The following is a 20162-nucleotide window of genomic DNA, read 5'->3' on the forward strand; positions in this document are numbered from 1 at the left end:
TGAACCTAAAACAATATTTTCTTTCGGGAAATGCCCGTTTTGGCAGGAATACATTTTGGCTCAGCTGTGCTGTGAATTCTAAGGAAAAGTAGGGAGGTCCGGAAAGCCCAGGGCTTCATGCAGATGCAGACATCAGGAACCCACCTGCTCTGGAGTCTTTCTTGGTGGGCAAGGGGAACGAACCTTCCAGTCCATATCTACCCTCACCATAATTCCTGTGTCTGAATCTGAATTATCGTCTTAAAAAACTGGGGGCTGAGGTTGCCTCCACATGCTAACGCTGATTCAGGGCGGCAGCAGATGCCAGTGTTCTCAGTTCCTTCCTGCTTCCGCTTCCTGTTCAGGAACAGGGCGGCATTTTCCCATCCTCTTCGGCTGTAGGCGTGGTCACATGACCAAGCACTGCAGCACGTGACCGGGAGGGCGGGGGGCGCCTGCGTAGCATACACTGGAGGACGGCGCCCTCACCCTGGCGGGAGGAGGCGGATCCCCAGCGCGGTGCAGTTACACCGCAGACATGGGCCAGTTTATACGCTGCTGGACGGCCGGGCTCTGGGCTCCACTGCGGGGGGGCACCACGCTGGAGCTGGTGATAGGGGAGGGAATCCCCGCTCGGGCGCCCGGGCCTCGCGCGGTGCCTGCGTGCGCGAGAGTTCACGGGGCAAATCCTGCCCATCCTCCGCTTCCAGGCGTGGCTTCAAAAGCCTCCGGTGCGGTGGTGCAGCCCCAGCATAACCTGGAACCCCGGTGGCTGCTGGAGTGGTTGGCTTAGAATGGAAGGAAACGGTGGGGTCTGCGTTACTCTGTGGTGATAGAAAAGAGGAGCGGCAGCTTAGCGCCAAGAATAAATGATGACCGTTGGAATTCCTGCCGTTAGGCGCAGGTCTTGGCATAAGAGCTGCAACAGGGCGGCCAGCTGGGCGCCAGGGGGCCTGGGCCGCTGTCCGGTGCCGGTCCCCGAATGTCCTGGGCTCTTCCGGGAAGTGCCGCTCCGGTGAGGCCAGAGTCTCCCGCTGCGGAGGATGTGATGTGATGTGCTATGCGTTGCTCTACTCAACGGAGCGCCATTCCCGTGGTTTCGCCTTGCTGAAGTTTCAGTAGATACCGGCTATTGATTTTGGTCTGAGAGTCGCTGCCATGTGAACATTAGTGTTATTCTGGGTCAGGCCGTCTTCTAAGTGCTGTATGTTACCTCGTTATAGCGACCCTGTGAGGAGGGAACTGTTAGTAGCATTAGCAGTCTAGGAAAAGAAATCCATTTTACCAGGCGCTTGTCCATCCCTCTGCGCACCTCCCCACCGTTCCATCCCAGGCGAGCAGTCTGTAACGTGGTGCCGTTTTGCCTGCGCTGCAGCCCATTCTTTCACCTTGCTTCATTTGGGTTTTACTTTGCCGTGTCATTGACAAGTTTTTCTATGCATTTGCTCCCATGTATGCATCACAGGTTATTAGCTGTGTCACCACGTGTTGAGACGTGCAAAGGGCTCTGTTACCTTTTCATGGTTTGAATTGTTATGTCACTCTGGCGTTCTTGCACAAAGAATTGGACAAAACACACAAAGTAAGGAAAGAAGGAAGCAACAAAAGCAGAGATTTATTGAAAACGAAAGTACACCCCACAAGGTGGGAGCAGCCCATGAGGCTGAAGGGCCCGGTTACACTGTTTTCTGGAATTTAAATACCCTGTAGAGGTTTCCCATTGGTTACTTGGTGTACACCTTATGTAAATGAAGTAGTGGACCATAATCAGTCTGATTGGTTGCAGGAGAGGAGCAACCAGAGGCTGAAGCGAAGTTATAAAGCTGTACCCTATGCAAACATCTGATTAGTTGCAGAAAGCAACCAATCAGAGGCTGAAGTTACAAAGTTATACTCCCATGCAAATGAAATCTTGACCTGTGAACAGCCTCGTTGGCTGTGGGAGGGGACCAGTCAGAGGTACTTAGAGTTTATCTGCCACATGGAAAAAGGGGGGTTGCAAAGGGAGTAGCCTCTGGTCCTTTTGTTACTTGGATGTGGAAAGTTGGGGTTTTCCTTTTGTTCTAGGAAGTCAGCGTGAATCGGCCTTAGGTTTACTGCCTCCAGACCCTACTCTCCTGCCTCCGAATGGTCTCAGTTTTGATCAGCTGAGTCAAATGAAAATGAAGTCCTGAGACTAACACAATCATTTGCAGCTGGATCCAGTTTAGGAAGGAGGCGAGTGATTAAAGGACCAGAAAGTCCGATCTAATTATATTCTAGGACTGATTTCTTCTATGTAAAAATGCCAGGGTATGTTCCAGACCCATTCAAAGCACTGAAATGTCCTTTAGTGAATGACCTCACAATACCTTCTGAGGGGAGTTTATTATTCCCTTCTCACAGGTGAGCAGGCTGAGGCACAGAGAAACTGACCTGCCTAAGCCACGTAGCTCTGTTGATTCTTGGCCTGATATTCCCCCAACTTACTACAACCAACACAATTACAGTAGATCGCCATTGCCCTGCCATGGGTAAGACTTCATTGGTGGGGACACGATCAGTTCTTCATGAACCATTACTATTGAAGCCACCATTCATCATTTCCAGCTGGTTTTCAAAAAGGTAGAATAAAGTTTTATGCGAAGAAATCGGTTTTCATTGTAAGATCTACCCAAGCTAACTCATTTTGGGACTCCGAATAAGAGTAGATATTAAAAACTTACAAAGCAGAACAATTGCCTGGGAAAATGCTCTATGAAGGTAAGGTCTTCTTTCGAATATAAACAATTCTGCAACCTAAAGGCTGTGAAAACTAGCCAGTTTGGTAGGGAGGGAAAAAAATCATACATGTGAGTCTAAGAGGTGGAGGTGAGAATAAGCCTCCTGGGTCAGTATCTTCTCCACTATGGCTGCTGAAAATTATTCATATTTGAGACTATCTTAAGTGGCTACAGTGGTCAGAGAATATGACATTACTAAGAAACAGAAGGGCACCTAATTTGTAGAATCAAAGCGGATCCAGCTATACTCACACAAAATGCAGTCAAATTATTAGAGTATGTCACTCAAAAGATGCGGAAAGGCAGACTGAGGAATTAAAATTCAGCAAGGATCCCCTGTGCTTTCCTGTGCTTTTCTGTGAATGTCACTGGTAAGATGGAGTTCCTTGGATAGACCCCCATCCAGGTCTGCAGGATTCTGACTTTGTAGGGCTTTTCATATCCAACCCCACCCAGTCTCTTTACAGTCTTGTGTATAACATACAAAAGACATATGCTGTGGAGGTTTTAAGTACTTAGAAAAGTACGAAGACAGAATTTGTGCCTATGTCTGTATCTTGTCAGATTCTGGGGAGTGCCAGCTTGATCAGGACCAAGGGTCAGGATAATACCAAACGATTATGGTTTACTGTCATCTGCATCAACTGTCATTTCCCCAAAAGATGTTTCTGGTTCCCTTTACAAATGTCCAGCTGTGGTAGAAGGCTGAGCATGAAGACTTAAGGAGAAAGCAACTCAAAAGAAAAGCATTATGAGAGGTAGGGTTTGGTCAGCAAAGGCCCCATGAAGCAGGGTGTGGTCACTTCCTTTCTCAGGGTTCACTGTCTCCCACCTGGGTCAAGGACTAGACCTTCAAGAACTAGACCACAACCTCTGGGTCTTTTTTTTTTTTTTTTTTTTTTTTTTTTTTTTTTTTGAGACAGTCTAGCTCTGTCGCCCAGGCTGGAGTGCAGTGGCGCGATCTCGGCTCACTGCAAGCTCCGCCTCCCGGGTTCACGCCATTCTCCTGCCTCAGCCTCTCCGAGTAGCTGGGACTACAGGCGCCCACCACCACGCCCGGCTAATTTTTTTGTATTTTTGGTAGAGACGGGGTTTCACCGTGGTCTCGATCTCCTGACCTCGTGATCCGCCCGCCTCGGCCTCCCAAAGTGCTGGGATTACAAGCGTGAGCCACCGCGCCCGGCCTCAACCTCTGGGTCTTAAGTGAAAGGAAGGAGACCAGCTTTTCTGTCTACAGATGTATATACCCTCTGATGGGGCCACCTGGGGAGGCTGGGCCAGGAGCCCAGATGTACTGCCGCATGATACATCAAAAAAGGATGCACCCAGGCTTAGCTGCAGAAAGGTGAGAGAAAGGAGCAAAAAACTAAAATCTTAAATATTCATGTTTGTTTTAAAACAATTTTCGACACCAGTATGTATTAAGAAAACACAAGTTCAAAGTTAAATTCAAAATCCCCTACATGGCTGGGTGCAGTGGCTCATGCCTGTAATCTGAGCACTTTGGGAGGCCGAGGCAGGCGGATCAATTGAGTCCAAGAGTTTGAGACCAGCCTGGCCAACATGGCGAAACCCTGTCTCTACTTAAAAAAAAATACAAAAATTAGCCGGGCATGGTAGCACACACTTGTAATTCCAGGTACTGCAGGGAGCAGGGCTGTGGCAGGGGTAGATGGCAGCTTGGGAAGGGGTTGAGGGGGCTGGCTCAGGCTTCAATGAAACCAGGTGTGAGGAGGTAAAGTGAGAATGAGTCTGACAGCCTGGAGTGGGTAGCAGTGAGGGCAGGTGCCTGGGCCAGGACTGGGGATCCATGGGTGCTCCCATGGGCCTGCAGGGTAGACCCACTGGCAAGCCTGACTAGGTCAATTTTAAGCCACAGGAGAAAGCGGGTGGGGGTGTTGGAGGAAGCAGGGGCTCTGTCGGGCCCTGATGGATAGAGTAACACAGGTGACGTCGCATCAGAAATGCCCCCTACCTGGCCCCAGGCCAAGTCCCCAGAGTCTAAGGCCACGTGTGAAACTAGTATTTCATGAGGCTGACCAACAAGCTGCACCGCCTGCCGCATGAATCCCTGAGCTGCCAGGCTCAGGCCACTGCCCCCCCACCCCCTACCCCCATCCACCCCCTGGGAGTCCCCACTTCTGTACAATCCTCCAGTCAAAGAGCGGCTCTGGCCTCCTCCGGCTCTGGAGACACCCTGGCAGGCATTGCTCCTCTGGCTTCTCTGCCTGACTGCCCGCGCCTGCCCTTACCTCATCCCCCGTCTGTCAGGCTGCACTCGGATGACCCCGTTCCTGGCTTCTGTCTAAACCTGGGTCAAGTTTAGACAAACAGACTCCCTCATCCCCTTCGCCAGCTCCGTTTTCCTCGAGATCACCTGTGACCTCCCATGTATTGTGTGATTATAGATGACATCTGTCTCCCCTCCTGCAGTGCTGAGGCCTTCCATCGTCTCTTCTGTCCCCTTTGTTTGGAAGCACCTAGAACAGGGCAGCACATGAGACCAGATGAATGAATGGATGAGCCAGTGAACAGGTGAATGTGTGGAGTTCAGTGGCCCATCCAGATGACCAGGGCCACATGGCTCACCCCAGAGATAAAGCCAGATGCACTGAAGCCCCCGGGTAGAAGCGAAGGTGGAGAGGAGCCAGCTGAGGACACCAGACCCCTCCCCTAGGAGAGGTCTCCAGTGGGGGAGGGAGGAGGGGGAGGAGGGGAGCTGGACAGTCTTCTGAAGGAAGGGCTGAGGCACTGTGCCTCAGCTTTCAAAGGTCTGGCAGTTTCGAGGTGGTGGCAGTTTGGAAACTGGAAGCAAAAGCGATGTGGCCTCCAATGAGGCCCCAGTCAAAGCTGGAGTCCTGCTGGCGCTGGGGCGGCGGCCAGCGGCGGGAGGCACAGTGTGATCTGTTCAATGGCTTCCTCTTTTCAGAGGCCGCTGGCTCACCCCGCGGGAATGAGGTGGCACTTCAGGACAAGAAGCTTGGAGCTGGTGGCAGATTTCTTGGAACTGGTGGCAGGGAGATCTAAATTAAGAGCTTTCTATCACACCAAATAAATAGAAACTGAAATAGAGGACTGAAGGAATTAGGCAGAATGCCTTTATACACAACTTCTGAAAAATACCCAGAATGGTATTTATGCACTGAAGTCCCAAGGTATTTGCTGAAAACAATGACAGGTCTGTTTGACACAAAGGCACATGTTACAGAGAGCAAGCTTGTCTCTTTGAAGCGCCTGCCACAGGAGCCCTGTAATGCATACCAGCTGCTCGTTGCGGAGGCTCTCCTGGCAAGGCCAAGGGACCGGCCCCGGTCCTTCCTCTGGGAGGTAAGATGAGTCACCTCTGGCATGGAGGTGTCCTCTCGGTGGCTTCTTTTTGAGCACTCCTGAAACAGACCTGCTTTGCACTCACATGCACCCTCTCAGGCAGGGCCTGGCCAGAGGCAGGAAGGGGCCTTCCTTGGTGTTTGGGAGCACAGGGCCTGTTGTGGCAGGGACAGAGGTTCTGCTGGGAGTGGCTCCCAAGGAACCGCTAAGAGGCTAATGCAATGACAGACTCGGCCTGTCTCTAGGCCAGAGACGCTGCAGAGAGCAGTGTCTCCTTTCCAGGATGGCAGAGGACCAGGGAAGGCCAGGCGGTGGCGGGGAAGTGAGGACCCTTGCCAAAGAGCAGTGGGGAGGAGCTCTCTCAGCAGAAATCATCCCAGCAGGGTTTGCTGAGTGCCTGAATCACCATTTCAAGTGTGAAATGAGAAAGGTATCAAGGACACCTCCAGCACCACCAGACCAGCAGAACTCCAGGCTTTACCAGCTTTTCCAGGGAAGCAAAGCAGCATTTGCCAATGACTGTGGTGTAAGTACTCCAGCAATGGTTGATTTCAAGCTACCAGTGTGACTCCACTAAACATAGAGTTGGGAAGAGTTGCATTATACGGTATTTCCACCATACAGATACTATAGACCTCAATAATCCCAACATAATAAGCTGAGGTAATCAGGAGTACATTGGTTTTTTATATAAGTGTATACATAATTCAAATTTTTTTTTGTTTTTTGAGACAGGGTCTCACTCTGTCCCCCAGGCTGGAGTGCAGTGGTGTGATTACAGCTCACTGCAGCCTCTCACACCCCAGACCTTCACCCATGCCCCGGAGAACAACAAAACAGGTCCTTGCTAAGTACATGGTCCTACCTGCTAAAACCAGGAAACTTCAAGACAACTTAAAATACCCTGTGTATTGGTCCGTTCTCACGCTGCTATAAAGAACTACCTGAGACCGGGTAATTTATGAAGAAAAGAGGCTTAACTGACTCACACATCCACAGGCTTAACAAGAAGCATGGCTGGGAGACTCAGGAAATGTACTATCATGGAGGAAGGTGAAGGGGAAGCAAGCATGACTTACATGGGGGCAGGAGAGAGAGAGCCAAGGGGGAATGCCACACACTTCTAAACTATCAGATCTCATGAGGATTCACTATCATGAGATCAGCAAGGGGGAAATCCGTCCCCATGATCCAATCACCTCCCACCAGGCCCTTCCTCCTATTCGACGTGAGATTTGGGCAGGGACACGAATCCAAACCCTATCACCCTGCCAGCAATGTTCTAATTTATATTTCCTTGGTGATTGATTTTGAACAAAGGTGGCTATCAAAATGCCCACAAACCATCTGGATACTTGCGAAGTGCCTATTCAAAGCTCTTGCCTATTTCTAATATATTGTTATCTTTTTCTTACTGATTTGGAGCTATTTGTACATTCTGGAGGAGTCTTGCTGGAAGTGTGGATTACTAGCGTCTTCCACTTCATGGTTTGCCTTTTCACTCTCTCAACAGAAACTTAAGAGTTCTTAGTGCAACAAAATCCAGTTTTATCAACATTTGATTCTTGGAGCTAGTGCTTCCTTAAAATCTTTGCCTATTCCAGGGGAAGGAAGACTGTCTGTTTTCTTGTAGAAGCTGCATTATTTTGCTTTCCATATTGAGGACTGTGATCCATTGGGAATTGACATTTGTATATGCTGTGAGAGGTCAAGCTTCATTTATTTTCATATGGAGATCTTGTTTTCGTTTTTGAGACAGGGTAACTCTGTCACGCAGGCTGGAGTGCAGTGGTGCAGTTTTGGCTCCCTGCAACTTCTGCCTCTCAGGCTCAAGTGATCCTCCCACTTCAGCCTCCCAAGTAGCTGGGACCACAGGCATGTGCCACCATGCCTAGCTAAGTTTTGTATTTTTTGCAGATGGGGTTTCACTATGTTGTCCAGGCTTGTCTCAAACTCCTGAGCTCAAGCAATCTGCCCACCTCAGCATCCCAAAGTGCTGGGATTTCAGATGTGAGCCACCAGGCCCTGGCCCCCAAATTATTATTCTTCACATAGTTAAAAGTCTTTTTTTGCCTTGATGGTTTATCAATCCGACTTGATTACCAGATGACTCATTAGGATTTTCTAGTTTACTATTGTTTAGTTTCTGCATTCTTGCTAAGTAATATTTATCTTTTTCTTACCTTTAAAGGGAGAATAGGAAGAGACAGTATAAAGTGGAGGCGATGGGCTGGGCGCAGTGCCTCATGCCTATAAATCCCTGCACTTTGGGAGGCCAAGGCAGGTGGATCACCTGAGGTCAGGAGTTCCAGACCAGCCTGGTCAACATGATAAAACCCTGTCTCTACTAAAAATATAAAAATTAGGCAGGTGTACTGGCAAGCATTTGTAATCCCAGCTACTCAGGAGGCTGAGGCAGAAGAATCACTTGAACCTAGGAGGTGGAGGTTTCAGTGAGTGGAGATCGCGCCACTGCACTACAGCCTGGGTGACAGAGCTAGACTCCGTCTCAAAAAAAAAAAAGGTGGAGGTGATGATGGACCAAATGGGAACAGTTCTCACCCTAAGCCAGGGAGTCTGGACTACACACCTCCACTACAATGAGCCTTGCCTGGCCACACTGATGCTCCAGGGCAACCCCCTAGTGAGCCCACCACAGGGCTCTGATCCTGAACCCAAACTGCATAGGAAAGGTTGACTCAAAGCTGCTCAGTCCAGTAACTGGGGAAAGCCAAAAGGTAAAATGATCCATTGCTGTAGAATCACAATATTCCTGAAGTCAATTCAGGGAGATCTCAGGAACAAAGCTGTTATTTTCCAAAACGACTTTGAGGTGATTTGATTTCTTCTTGCTCTTTTCACCACTGGATCGTATTCCAATCCAGGCCACACTGAGGAAGTGGACTTCCTAACCTAACGGAGGCTTTCCTACTGTACCATCCTACTCTTTCTTGTGCAATTTCCAGGCCCTTAATCTTAGTGACAGTTAGTTGTTAGCTCCGGTTATCACGAGTTTGTGTGCAGGCACTGTGCTGGGCACTTCACCAGGAGTTTACTCATCTGTATACCCTCCCAGCTTCTCCTTCTGAGCCCTTCTTTCTTTCTGAGGTCATACTGCAGATGCTTTTTAGTCCTCGTTCTGACCAACCATCCTATCACTTTACGGCCTCTGCTTTTTCAGCCTCCTGAGTAAGTACCTCAGGCTGACAGAAGGAACTTCCATCTTTGCTATTGTGTCTTCTACTGTTTCCTTTAATTCCCTTCTCCAGTCATCTGACTAAAAAACTACTCTAAAATAGTTTTACTGCTTCAGTTTGCAGTGTGTTGAGTACTTTGACCACCTGCTTCCACTGCGCACATGCACGCGCGCGCGCGCACACACACACACACACACACACACACTCCTTTATCCGTGGGAGATATGTTCTAAGACCTCCAGTGGATGCCTGAAACCAGATAATTCCAAACCCCACATAGGCAATGTTTTCTCCTATACATACGTACCTATGATGAAGTTTAATTTATAAATTAGGCACAATAAGAAATGAACAACTAGAACTAGTAATAAAATAGAACAATTACGCTGTAGTAAAGATGTGAGTGTGGTCTCTCCCCCTTAAAATATCTTTTTATACTGCACTGTACTCGCCTATTTTCAGACCATGGCTGACCGTGGGTAACAAACTGTGAAAATCAAAATCACGAATAAGTGGGGGCACTTCTGCAGTCTTTGAGATTACCTTAAAACTGTAGTAACATTTTGCATTGCTGGGGCACCACTTCAATTTTATACTGGTCTATCCATTATTCATAACATAGATTAAGCAGTTCAGCAGGGAAAACTAATCTAAAATCTTTTTTTTTTTTTTTTGAGATGGAGTCTCGCTCTGTCACCCAGGCTGGAGTGCAGTGGTGCGATCTCGGCTCACTGCAAGCTCTGCCTCCCGGATTCACGCCATTCTCCTGCCTCAGCCTCCCAAGTAGCTGGGACTACAGGCACCTGCCACGATGCCCGGCTAATTTTTTGTATTTTTAGTAGAGACGGGGTTTCACTGTGTTAGCCAGGATGATCTCAATCTCCTGACCTCGTGATCCGCCCACCTCAGCCTCCCAAAGTGCTGGGATTACAGGCATGAGCCACCGCGCCCGGCCTAAATTCTTAAGGAATAGTCATTGCTTTAAATTAAATGCCATCAGACTAAAAATATATACTGATAATACTTTGAATACACTTGAATAAACAGAAGACAGATTTTGAAAATGAGCTTTCTTCAAATGAGCTTTCACTCTGAGTGCTCAGCATACCCAGAAGCCCCTCTATAAAGGAAACCCCATCGACAGCCTCAGTGGCCCATAAATCCACAAATGCCTCAAAAAAAAAATACCAAGGAATACAATTTATCTTCAACATCCTTATATGTAGTCACATGAAAAATCTCTTAAGTTAGCCTTAAGAAGTAAACTCGGCCGGGCGCGGTGGCTCACGCTTGTAATCCCAGCACTTTGGGAGGCCGAGGCGGGCGGATCACGAGGTCAGGAGATCGAGACCACGGTGAAACCTCGTTTCTACTAAAAATACAAAAAAAAATTAGCCGGGCGTGGTGGCGGGCGCCTGTAGTCCCAGCTACTCGGAAAGGCTGAGGCAGGAGAATGGCGTGAACCCGGGAGGCGGAGCTTGCAGTGAGCCGAGATTGCGCCACTGCACTCCAGCCTGGGCGACAGAGCAAGACTCCGTCTCAAAAAAAAAAAAAAAAAGAAGTAAACTCTATCATCTCTGTGTGAACTCCTATAGTCGATCTTTTGCAGGCACAAAGGAAAGTTCTGACCAGGCCGTAAAACGCCCTGAGATCCCTGGTCAGACTCCTCAGACACAGCATGGCATGGCTGTTCTTTCCTGATGAAAGCATTCTTAAAATGTTAGCATTACATACACGTCCTAAGTTTTCCAGGAGAATGCATTTTTAAAATTATCTAAGAAAGAATGGACAAGAGTGACAGTGAACTTCTCGTTTTAGAATGTTCTTTATTCTGACAGTTGTTGGACAAATATAAGGCATGTTCACAAGTATCTGAAGTTATGTATAAAACACACTGATTCGACAGATGTTCCTCTTCTCCTTTTGTACTTGCTGCTGCTGCAAACTGATCCTCATGCACGTTAACACCCATAGCGCTCAATTCTTATGGATATGCAGACAATGTTTTGGGGGCCACCGTGGAGAATCTGTTTCAAACTAAGGCGTGAGCTTCTAAGAACTAAGTCACTAAGACATCAGAACTCACGGTGAACAAAGGCAGAGGAAGGTGCCCAAATCAGCTCATAAACTCATGACTCTAAGTTTCCAGTGGAACAAGGAACACACTGAAAAACATTTTTTGATCCTTCATGTTGGAGAGAAATGGAATGTGACCAGAATTCATGGTTCTATATTTACCACTGTCTAAAAGTCACAAAACAATATCTAATTTTTTCATGGTTTCTAATGCAGTTACAGTTTTGTTCTTAGGCCACAGTACAAGACTGCATGCATACTTTACACAAATATCAAACACAGAACGATTGTAACACAGATACCTCAGGGTTGTCTAAAGACACAGTTTCTCTTTTCGTGGTGGGGTGGGGAAGGAGAATGGTGGTGGCCATTTCTACACAGCCTGTTGTGTGCTCAGCACGGCTGGGTGCGGATCCCAAGCACTTGCTGACTGACTCACAAAAGAGGACAGAAACTGCTGAGGAGGGCAGTGGAGTTCAAAGAGCAGGCTCCAACTAGGGGCTGGGATGATGGACACACAGCCTCAATTCCAGGGGGAAAAAGTCTTAGTCGACACTAATTAAAAAGTGTTAATGATTTTTGAAAATCAGATTACATCTATAAAAGATGAAAAGCAAACACTTAAAACTATCAGGGGAACATAAAATAATAAAAAATCAAATGCAGATGGGATTTCACAAAGAGGAGATTTGAATCTTTTGGACTAAATCAGCCAATATTTTAACATTAACTATAAATTGTTAAAATATAGTTTGCTTATGCCCATCCTTAAAATGCAGAATCTTTGAGGAAAAATATAGGCATATCAGGAACACAGGCTCTTCTTGTAAAAAATTTAAAAAGTCAGTATCATCTCTCTTGCGGAGCTACCAGAACAGGTTTTTCAAACACAAAAGGGGAACAAACGTGGGGCGCTTGGCTATGTTAAGAATTCTTATCACTAGAATACTGCTTCAAGACGCTCACAGTACTTTCCAAAAGAAGCCACCCACCTCAAAGAGCCCTGCGCAGCCCCAGCGACCCACGAGTGTGGTAGCCATCATTTTATTAGCCACTGTTGGCCATCATCAAAGTATTCACTCAGAGTGGGGAAATTACTTGATATCAACGATATTAACGATTTCCATGTATTTAGCTTGTGACACACAATGCACAAGGGTCTTCAAATGTTTGTTTTTTACACCAGTGGTAGAAAATTGTCATTCTTCGGATTCAACACACTGGTGGATGACACTTTAGTGAAGTGTGACTACCTAGAGGAGCAGGAAGGCGGCTCCCGATTCTCACTGGGCCAGCCTCTTCCAGAAGGTGACTCTTCTGACAGGAGATCACGACCCTGGCAGGCCGGGCAAGTGCTCTGCCCTCTAAGCCACTGCTTAAAGCACTGAAAAGGAGAAAACAAAATCAGAAGATGCCTTCAGGACCATAAGGAAGCTTAGCTCCCCTGTGCTGCTGGGCTCCTTGGCAGGCGTGGCTCACTTGCCCTTGGTCTCTTGGGCCTGGAGCTGCCCAATACTCAGGGACACCAACGCCCGCTCAGGCCAGAGTGTGGACAAAGCCCCAGCCGCAAACGATCCCACCTCAGGGTCAGATCCTGAGCACTCTGGGCCTCCCACCTGGCCTCGGGGTGGCCTTGCCCTGATCCCCGGTTCCAGTCTTGGCTCTTCCACTTCAGCTGCGCCAAATTCCAGAGCCTGGCATTCTCGGCCCTATGACCCAATCACTCATTCTTAGCCCTGGCCTTGGCCCTTGGCTCTGGAACAGCCTCCAGCCTGCACGCCACACTCCTGCTGCCCGCACCGCAGAGACTGTGGACACTCAGCCAGCCCAGACATAAGACCCTGTACCCAAGGAGGCCCCCCACACCAGAGACTCGGCAAGTGGTCTCAATTCCTTCCAGTGAGTATGCTGTATTTATCCTGTTCCAAGGGATTAGCAAGTCCCCATGGCAGAGACCTGATCTGTTCTAACCCAGCAGCAGGGGTGCACACAAATGCTCACGGTACCTAGAACACCATGATAGTTCACACACAGATCCCAGAACGGTACGAGCAGGACTGTCCCCGGGTCAGGCAGAAGGAACTTAGCTAGGTTTAGTTTTTCTCCTCTAAAATGTTAAACTGACTTCATATACTACACTAAGTCAAAAATATGGTTTCACTGTTTCTCCATTTAGTCAAGTGTGTAAGAAATCACCTTTCAAGGAACTAATACTGCTTTGAATCTCAGCACTAACAAGTGGCTGGAGCTGCTGTTCCCCTCTCCCCACAAGGGATGGAAAGGACGGTCTCCAGAGCTGCCCTTCCTGCAGAGCTGGTGTGAGGACAGGCAGGCACTGAACACTGACATGGGAGGTTTGCAAAGAAAACAGTTTGAAAGCACAATAAGTACTGATGACTAGAAAACAATTCCTTTCTTATTTTGAAAATATTTGAAGGTCCCAATGCATGCTGTAAGGATGGCCAAAAAGAGCTCTTACCCCTTTGTGATACTTGTGCCCACATTTGAGCACACACACGTTTTTTGATTTGAACACCTCATGGCATATTTCACAGGAACTTGCACCCAGTGCCTGTGGAAACAAACACACCTGAATAGTAAAGAATAACTACAGTTGTTTTTATGACACGAGTTCTTCCTTCAAGTGGCCTTCAAACATCTTCTGCCACAAAGGGTGGCAAATTATTCACAATTACAGCTAAACAGTCTGGGGAAACAACTTATTTTTTAGGAGCATTTCTTAAGAAAAAATATAAAAATACAAAAAAAGTATACTTTTAAAGTTCTAATTTCCTAACAGAGAAAAAACTGTTTTATGTGACCAGAAGATCCCTAGGTGAAGATTACTATACCCAAAGTACAGTATGGGATAATCATATGGCATGGTGAGAATTAATCATTCATCTAATCTTCTAACAGTTGAGGGTAGTAAATTCCAACACATCCACACAATGGGCTATTGTGTAGCCAAAAGGAAAATCATGACGGAAGCCCATAATCCCTGACACAGAAAGCTGGCCCCAACAGCCTGATGAATGAAAGCAGCTAACAAGACAGCATGTATCATATATAACTCACTTTTTAATAAAGGGGCTGCATGTACACATACATGCCTAGAAAAACAGTTAACAGTGGTTGCCTCAGGGTAAGGGAGATTTAATCTTTTTCTTTACTATTTTCTAGTTTCTATGAGCATGGATTACTTGTGCAAATCAAAACAAAACAAATGGACGGCCCATCCAGCAAACATCCATGGGCAGGGTCGGTGTGGGGTGCTGGACGCAGAGATGAATGGAGGGCTCTGGCCTCAGCGGCTCACAGTCTGGTGAGCACAGACAGTGCTTTCGATGTGAGAGCAGACCCGAGTGTCGCCTGGGACTCCAGGCACAGTTCTCCCTGCAGCTCACAGCACTTACCCTACACTGCGTCATTAACTTCTACTCTAGCTCACTGCCTCTTAACTCTGAGCACCTTGAAGGCACAAAATGAGTCCCATCTGGGTCTTTAGCAGCTGGCGGAAAACCTAGCTCAAACTCATGCTCTAAAAACCCCTGCTGAGGGAGTGGGCGAATGCAGGCAGCCCTGGCAGTAGGATCAAGTTCAAGGAGTGGCACTGGAAGCATCACCCGAGGGCTGAGAAGACCTTGAACTGCTGTTCAGGGTTTTGCTGTCTCTCCCAAGGCATGACTTGGCCCAGGAGGAGATGGGGCAGATGCTGCAGAAGGAGGGTTCATGCCCCTCCACTGCCGCCCATGACTCGAGGGTCAGGGAAGAAGAGGAAGTGCCAGACCGGGGAAGAGCCAGTGAAGGCCCCTCCAATGCCCAGTGCAAAGCTCGGAGCCAGGTTTAGTTTGAAAAAAATATACACTTAACTTGACTGTTTTCTGTTTCCTAGAAAAGATGGGCACAGTATATTTCTAAGTAAAAGAAAAAAAGGACAACTACAATAAAAAAAAATGAAAAACAACCAAAAAATTCAGCCCCTCAGAGAACACACAAAGTATGACTAGCATAATCAGTTTTGACTAATTCACATATACATGCATTCAAGAGTTTAGAAAAATATGTACCAAAGTGGTAATACTGATTACAGGGTGGGTTTTTAAATGCCCTTTTTATTTGTATTTTCTATTGTATGTAATACTTTGTAATTTGAAAATTAATACTTTTAATTTTAACAAACTATGGTTATCAAATTAGGTCCCAGTTTGAATACATATTTTTCTTTCTCATACAATCTGGTGACGTTTCAGTAAGTCAGCTTTTCTATCTTCGTTACTACAAACATCCATCATGAAGCAAAAAGAGAACTCTCTTCTCCAGGCTATCATGGTCTATCTTGGGGTGGGTGTGGCCACACAACACATTGACACATCTGTGCAATTCCAAAGCCATGGTTACACAGAAGAAAATTATTCAAAAATGATTTTCCCAACTGTTCAAAATACCACACTGGATGTACAAAGCCCATGTACTTGACCATCTGCAGCAAAACAAGGGCAAGAGAGAGAAGGCTCAGATCCCCCACGATGGTCAGAGCCCTTGTCACTCACGTGCAGGGGCTTCTCTCCATGCTGGGCCCAAACGTATCACAGCAGACACCATGACCTCGGCCATTCACTGATTGCTCTAACTGGACGCATTCAAGTACACTGAAATTCAGTTTCTAATGTTGGGATCAAATAAATTAGGTCTAGAAATGAATGGGGCTAAATGATGGATTAAAAATTTTGTTTGCTTCTTGTTTTTCATTAAAAAACAAAACTATACAGTTATACGTACAGCCCTCACAGGGACATCTGCTTTCTGCCGCTTGGTTTTGGGTGATGGTGCAACAACCGCCGAGGGTGGGCCCTGGGAGGACCTGGTCACGGGGGCAGCAGAGCTGGGCTCGTAAGTCCTCTTGTCCTTTCCTGGGTTTGGCTGCGAAGATAACAGGGGTGGCAGAGAGGGGACAAGAGGGAAGCAACCAGTTATCCAACAACTTGACCATCTCCTGTCTTTAGTACATTGCTCTCTAGGTTTTGGTTTGAAGATTTTTTTTTTAACAATGCTCATATTTTATAAATAAGGATGAAGTGGAACATCTAGATAAAATACCTTTTTCTTTTTCTGTTCATCTAGAATGTGTTCTGTCACTCTTTGGACAATTTCATCAATACTCAATCCTGAGAGTGAGTTCTTGTTTTTGCTTCGCACTTTTTTAATAAAACCAGCAAGCTCGGTGCTGAAAGGGAGAGTGAGTGATAAATGACAACAGAAAGTTCTCTACTGCTAAGAAATATTACATGCCAATATTAATCCAACAGCCCAACCCAAAAAAAAAAGACAAATGCACATAAAATTAATTTGAAGACCACTGATAACAACAATAACTATCTAAAAAGCATAACTTTTTTTTTTTGAGACAGTGTCTCACTCTGTCAGAGTGGCAGGCTAGAGGGCAGTGGCGCCATCCCTGCTCACTGCAACCTCTGCCTCTCGGGTTCAAGCGAGTTTTGTAATTTTTTTTAAGAAGAGATGGGGTTTCACCATGTTGGTCAGGCTGGTCCCGAACTCCCAACCTCAGGTGATCCACCTGCCTCGGCCTGCCATGGGCCACCATGCCTGCTGGCTAATCATATTTTAACTGCCCCATTGTTTACAAATTTCAATTTTGAAGCCTGTAATTAACACTGTCTCAGAAACTGAAATAATAGGGCAGGTGCCAAAGGTCATTCCTGAGCCTAGAGTCCTTCGTTCCGAGCTGCACTTCAGAGACACCCACCTCTACCTCAGAATCTTTCACAGCTGAGACAAGAGGCAACTCTGCCCCCCTCGCACCAACCTGAACAGCAGAAACCAGAGGTGGAGGCAGAAACGCTACTGAAGAGCCTGCCATCATCCCAACGCTATTTACAGCTCTTGCTCACTCAGGTAAGGGCAGCTTTTTCCCACATTTACAAGGACCCCTTGTTAACATGTCCACATGCCCCATTCACTATGGAATTCCATCCAGTCTTCAACCTCACACTCTAACAAATCAGAGGTCTTATATAACAAGGTATACGTTGCTGCTGCCTTCTTTGCTATATGTAATTTTGTCCCTCCAAATGATGCAGAATTATTGTTTTGCAGTTCATTTATTGATTCTGTTAACACTAGTTTTAGACAGTGCTATTGGTCTCATCAAAATCTTAGCAAATTGTCATCGGTTCTGATGAATGTTAATTACCCAGTGGTCAATGTTTTCAATTTACATATGCACATTAAAAAATTTATTTGAGGCTGGGTGTGGCGTCTCATGCCTGTAACCCCAGCAGTTTGGGAGGCCAAGGCGGGTGAATCACTTGAGGTCAGAAGTTCGAGACCAGCCTGGCCAACATGGTGAAACCCCACCTGTACTAAAAATACAAAAATTAGCCAGGCTTAGTGGTGCATGCCTATAATCCCAGCTTCTCAGGAGGCTGAGGCAGGAGAATCGCTTGAACCCGGGAGGCAGAGGTTGCAGGGAGCCGAGATTGCGCCATAGCACTCCAGCCTAGGCGACAGAGTGAGACTCTGTCTCAAAAAAAAAAAAAAAAAAAAAACCCACCAATTTATTTGAAAATACTTATGTCTGTATTTACAAAAAGAAAGAAATGTAGCAACTGTCTTTCTGAGCAAAACAATTATGCAACCCTTTTCATGTTAACACCTAACTGGCCATGATTTTATCTAATCAGGAAACCTCAGTTCAATAAAGTATTGAACACAGTCACAGACATTTTCTGTTCATACCTGTTGTAACATGGGAATACCACTGACAGGTGCTCAATAATACTATTGAACGGCTTTTTTGGAGACTGGCTTGAACGCGCAGCACGTCCTGGAGGAACAGGCTGCTTCTGATCAGCCACAGGGGTTCGTTCTGACAGAGCTGCCTGGCCAGCCTGTTTTGGCCCTGGCAGCTGAGTGGCTTCAGGCTGACCAGGGGGTGGCCCTGGCAACAGCGCAGAAGGAGCCTCCCCTGGGGAATCACCAGCAGAGAACACACTGGGATTTCTGTGAAGTGCTGCGTGGTTTCCAGTCACGTCGCTTGCAGAAGTCACAAGCCCTTGGTCATCATGGCCTGAAGACTCAGGGAGTAACTTGGGATGAACCTGTGAGGAACACACCACACCATGGATCACTTAGGGCTTCCCTTGAATTCAGAGGATGAAACGCCCAAGTGCAAAGGCCGATGAATAAATACAATAACGCAGCCCAGAGGCTCCGTGCACAGGAAACCTGAATACCATGAATTAAATATTTTCGTTTTAAAAGAATTCTTGATAATAACTTGTTAGTTATTAGAACAAGAGTAGGAGGGCTCAGACTTCTAAATAATTATCTCTATCAGTCACTATTTTCTCTGTAAGATGAGACCATTTTGCCTGCCTACTGGCCCTCCTTCAGCCTCTACCTGGTTACACTTCTCCCCTTCCGAGCTAAACAATGTAGCTGACAGATGGAACATCATGGCCACCACACTCCCCAGAGCTGTCTCCATCCCAGCGGGCCACCTCCTCTTCCCTGCCAGCTCTCAGGCCTCCGTCCATGCCTGCAGTGCTGACACTCCTCCCCATGCAGCTGCCTGGGGCCGAATCTTTTAAAAGTTTGCAATCTAGAATAGTTTCCTGAGATCCAAATCTGCAAATCCACTTGGGTGATTCCAAGGCAACTCAAAGTCAATATTTTGGAAACCAGCCTCAGGCAGCCTCCCCAGTCCTGCTCTTCCCCTAGTACTCCTGGACGGAAGCCCAAGACTCACCCTCAACTCCCACGTGGACACATGGGGCCTGGTCTCCTGAGCAGCATGGCGCCTGTAAATGTACCCCCAATCACCTCTCACATCTGTTCTCTTCCCTCCACCCCCACTGCCATGCCCCATCCAGGACAGGCTGATGGCAATAAACTGATAAGCGAACAAATGGAAATCACTCAAGCCCCTCCCCAACATTCCCCCACATTAGTGGCAAGCTCATCTTCAAAAACCATAGTAGCTTCCCGTAATCCTCTGGGATACATTCTGAGACCCCCCCAGTGAATGCCTGAGGTTGCAAAGAGTACCGAACCCTACGTATACTGTACCTGAATTTCTTTTTCCTTCTTCACAATATCACGGGTAGATTTGTTCTGACCATAGATCTTAGCAACCTCAGGATACGATCTTTTCTCTTTCCTTATTGGGTTAAGAACTTTCAGCTTTTCACTTAAAGAAAGCACTATATTGCTTCTCTACAGCATATCTGAATGACCAGCATCATTACTCCCATGCTTTGGGGCCATTATGAAGTAAAATAGGGGTGACTTGAACACAGGCACTGGGGTAACACGAGAAGTTTATCTGGTCACCAAATCAGCGTCTAAGTGGCTTGTGGGCAGGGAGCAGCAACAGCATGAAAACACTGGATGATGGCACGTCCCAGGTGTGACCATGTGAGAATCCAGATTTCATCATGCTACTCAAAACAGTGCACAATTTAAAACTTATTAATTACGTATTTCTGGAATTTTCCATTGAGTATTTTCTAACTGCGGTTGACTGCGGATAACTGAAACCATGGAAAGCGAAGCCGTGAAGAAGGAGGGACTCCTGTTCTGCTGCTGTTCCCTTATTTGAGACCTATCCTGTCTGGTCTAATGAAGCTAGAAGTGTCCACACTGCTGTAACACAGCTTACAGAAGAAGGCTCCCTTGGCTCGCCCCTGCGTCACACTGGGCTTCTATTACAGCATGAAAGGAGGGTGCTCTCTGTCTCTCCAGGCTCCAGGAGCACTGTGTGTTCCATCTGGAACTCTGACCGTCCAAACACACCCCT

General features: G+C 47.0%; 2 protein-coding genes and 1 long non-coding RNA gene across 19 annotated transcripts in view; 1 reads left to right on the top strand and 2 right to left on the bottom strand.

Annotated features, from left to right (window-relative positions):
• Positions 1-1624, bottom strand: LOC129482986 (Down syndrome critical region protein 9-like). Its single transcript, XM_063639307.1, is given in 3 exon segments — positions 1-398; positions 401-1221; positions 1292-1624. Coding segments are annotated over 2 exon segments (471 nt in total). The 5' UTR covers positions 677-1221; positions 1292-1624; the 3' UTR covers positions 1-203.
• A 2305-nt stretch (positions 1625-3929) lies between these two features.
• LOC134736654 (uncharacterized) overlaps positions 3930-20162 on the top strand; it is a 99071-nt gene continuing 82838 nt past the window's right edge. The window contains exon 1 of the long non-coding RNA XR_010120791.1: positions 3930-4086. This is a non-coding gene — a long non-coding RNA (uncharacterized lncRNA). The remainder of the gene's footprint in view (positions 4087-20162) is intronic.
• The window catches only part of TTC3 (tetratricopeptide repeat domain 3), a 124995-nt gene continuing 115904 nt past the window's right edge, over positions 11072-20162 (bottom strand). For all 17 annotated transcript variants that reach the window (XM_055279656.2, XM_055279655.2, XM_063639263.1 and 14 more), the window contains 5 exons: positions 18101-18462; positions 16442-16568; positions 16124-16264; positions 13821-13913; positions 11072-12725 (listed from right to left, as the gene is read on the bottom strand). In XM_055279656.2, coding sequence (XP_055135631.2) covers positions 12591-12725; positions 13821-13913; positions 16124-16264; positions 16442-16568; positions 18101-18462 — 858 coding nt within the window. In that variant the 3' untranslated portion in view covers positions 11072-12590. The remainder of the gene's footprint in view (positions 12726-13820; positions 13914-16123; positions 16265-16441; positions 16569-18100; positions 18463-20162) is intronic.

Source organism: Symphalangus syndactylus, chromosome 5 (assembly GCF_028878055.3).
Source record: "Symphalangus syndactylus isolate Jambi chromosome 5, NHGRI_mSymSyn1-v2.1_pri, whole genome shotgun sequence".
In the NCBI taxonomy this organism is placed as follows: Eukaryota; Metazoa; Chordata; class Mammalia; order Primates; family Hylobatidae; genus Symphalangus; species Symphalangus syndactylus.